Source organism: Theobroma umbraticum, unplaced genomic scaffold (assembly GCF_002168275.2).
Source record: "Theobroma umbraticum cultivar Fairchild unplaced genomic scaffold, ASM216827v3 scaffold_69.0, whole genome shotgun sequence".
Classification (NCBI taxonomy): Eukaryota; Viridiplantae; Streptophyta; class Magnoliopsida; order Malvales; family Malvaceae; genus Theobroma; species Theobroma umbraticum.
Genome location: NW_018397293.1, coordinates 298,983 through 301,955, shown reverse-complemented (window position 1 = coordinate 301,955; position 2,973 = coordinate 298,983). Strand labels below are relative to the sequence as shown.

The 2,973-nt window shown below is 36.8% G+C and overlaps 1 protein-coding gene and 2 pseudogenes across 2 annotated transcripts in view; 2 read left to right on the top strand and 1 right to left on the bottom strand.

Annotated features, from left to right (window-relative positions):
• SCI1 (splicing regulatory glutamine/lysine-rich-like protein) overlaps nt 1-213 on the bottom strand; it is a 3,556-nt gene extending 3,343 nt beyond the window's left edge. The window contains exon 1 of the mRNA XM_089785707.1: nt 154-213. Within this exon, the coding sequence (XP_089641833.1) occupies nt 154-213 (60 nt within the window). The remainder of the gene's footprint in view (nt 1-153) is intronic.
• Nucleotides 75-2,973, top strand: part of LOC110428770 (uncharacterized) — a 5,513-nt pseudogene continuing 2,614 nt past the window's right edge. Inside the window, exons 1-6 of the transcript XR_016352237.1 lie at nt 75-293; nt 385-655; nt 763-867; nt 960-1,008; nt 2,301-2,344; nt 2,773-2,967. The product of XR_016352237.1 is annotated as an uncharacterized LOC110428770 (transcript). The remainder of the gene's footprint in view (nt 294-384; nt 656-762; nt 868-959; nt 1,009-2,300; nt 2,345-2,772; nt 2,968-2,973) is intronic.
• On the top strand, nt 1,256-2,287 carry LOC149526204 (uncharacterized; annotated as a pseudogene).

Below are 2,973 nucleotides of genomic sequence, written 5' to 3'. Positions count from 1 at the left end.
CTTCCCATTTTCCTTTCGATTTTTTTTTCCTTTATTCGCTTTTCCCAGTAGTAACGGAAGGACGCTGAGTTTTAGTGTGTGTGGTAGTCAAAAGAGAGTTATGGTCAACACATATAAAACCCATCATCAAAAAAAGGGAGAAAAATAAAGTACCCACAAGACACAAACTGTCCACCCTTCACAACCCAGCAACCACCACCCAAAGCCGGCCATTATCGGCGGAGCGTCAATTAACCACCAGATTTTGATATGGACGATTCTGATATTATTTTCGATGAGCCACTTCTGACACAAGAAAAGATATTGCATTTTCTTCTTCTTTCGGAAAAAAAAAAGTTGGGTTTGTTTTTTGGGTGTTTAAATTAAATATTCAATATTTTTGGCAGCTCGAGGTGGTGCCAAGTTTCAACCCAAGACTAAATGTAAAGCTAAAGATGGAATACCTGGCTCAATCCCTTCAAAACTCCCTTATGCAGTTCATGCTGTCCAGCCTACCGATGTTGTAGATGAGAGTAGGAGCTCACTAGTAGTGAAACCCTTCCAAGTGGCCATCCCTGATTCTTTGCTTGCAGGGGTTGCAGTTTCCAATGGTTGTGATGATTCATATTCTAGATTCGGAAGATTAGTTGGGGAGATAAAAGAAAAGAAATTTGCTGTATCTCTCCTTTATAGTATTGGCGTATTCAATACAATGTTTTTTTTTTTTTGAATTCCGGTTCAAATTATTCAGTTCATGGTTAACATATTGATGTTAATTTTCAGAATGCAGACATATTTTTTGGGTTGGAATGTCTTGATCAATTTTTTACTCAATCTTCTAACAACAATGGAGGCATTCAAATTGATGATGAAAGAACAGGGACACAGGTGCATATTAGTACTCCTATAAAAGTTTATAGACTTTCTCATTTGCAATTACTACCTTGTATTAATTTGGGTAGAGTATTGATTAATTTCAGGAAGCAGGAGCCTTTCCTGATATTATGTCTGTTGGGATCATTGCTTCTGGTACGTGCTAGATTAGCTACTATGAATATTCTTAATTTCTAGCAGGGTGTTTTTTGTGTCTTTATGAAACCCTTGTTGATTCTTAGGGCGACATGCTAGGAAATTCAAACCCAAGCCCAGGTTACAAACTAGTGTAGTCACCTTTCAACCTGCTGTGTTGATTCTGTTATGCATCCTCCGAATTCTCAGTTTGATCCTTCAGAAACTATGATTGGAGAGAGCTCAATTTCTGACTTTCCACCTGATGATGTTCCTGAGTGGTCACCCATGGATTTTGGTGCTTTTATTCCTTAAGATCCCTTCTAGCTCTGAAGTTCCGGCAAATGAGGAACTGGTAAACCTCACAGAAGCTTCTAACCCAGGTGTTGCCCTTTCTGGAGATGTTCCCGGCATGCCTAAAAAAGTGTTAAAACTTTTCCTGCACGTCTTTCTCCTGTATATAATCTTGGACTTGGATAAAAAATCTTTTGAATTTCCTTGATGTGATGCTATCCTGTTTATGTTTCCTCAATTGGTACTCAGAGTTCTAACATCAGGCAAAGAAAGGCCTATCTGGTATCAAATCTTTCTGAAAAGTTCAAACAATCTTCCCTTGGAGATGAGGAGAATGAAATTGACAAAGCAACAAAGCAGTTGAGAAAGCAGGTGACTAGTCCTCAGATTGTTGTTGATCATGAGGATGGGACTTGCAATGATGATGGCCCAGCTTCTGGACTTCCCAGTAGCTCTTCTATAGATGAGGATAAAGATGATGATGGCAATTACAATGATGAATATAATGTGGAGAGTTCATTTCCCACGAGATGAACTTCTAGGAGGTCAAACAAACCTGTGGCTGAAAATGAAAAACCTCTTCGAAAGCTTAAGATAGCTGATGAAAAACAAGCTCAAAAGCATAAGAAAATCAATGAAGCATCACTTCAGCCAGCAAAAGAAAGACCTAAGAAATTTTCTCATTCAACTCGCAAAGAGAGAAGATTTGGTTGTTACAACTTGTAGACATTAAGGTTGTGAGGATTATTCTTTATCTATTTATTTTCTTTTCTAGTGGATAAGTCTTTACTGCACACCACAGAGGATGAAATTGACTTTGCAAAGGTGGCTTTGAAGGAAATCATTCTGTTTGCATATTATAAGGAGCAGTTAGCTGTACATATTCTGTTTTTCTATAAAAGTTACCTTGCTTTCCCTATTATGCAAACAACTTTTAGCATTAGAATAGTCATTTATATTATCTTTGCTGATTCATTGCTATTGTCTTCTACCTGACCAAAATCTGTGATAGTATGCAGAAGAAAGATGCCCAAACATCAAAAATACCATTGATGAATCGAAGGTACTAGAATATTTTAACTAGAGTTGCAGCTGGCTAGAACATTATGTCTAGTAGGCTTTGCAACACCATTATCATACTTTTAGTGTCACACATAACAATTCAATCAATACGTAGCATTTTTTTAATTGCAATCTAATTTTTGGCATCTTAAGGGCATACTTACCTCTCTTTTTCTCCAACCCCAATATATTTGTATAAATTTACCAATGCTACTTTTAGTGGAACTGTTGTTAGAATAGGTTGAGGCTATGTTCATCTAAACTTCACCATGCTTTGGGTACAATTGCTTTCGTTGTTATTAAGATATCTCTTTTGGTGTCAAGAAATTCTTTAAATGAGGGTGCTTGTTTTTTCTGTTTTTTTAATCATTTCTGACATTATGTGCAGTCCACTGATTTATGTTTTTGGTTATATTATTTTCTTTGCAGTGCTTGAAAACTTTTCATGAGGAAAATGCTAATAATGAAGAAAACTCCCTTGCTTCAGAACAAGACCAAGGTTTTACAGATGATCAAGTGAATAATAGGGCTCAATCAAGTTCCGTGTGCTTAAATTACCAGTCTTACATGGACAAAGAACCCAGAGCAAGATGGTCAAAACAAGACACAGAATTATTTTATAGGGTATGT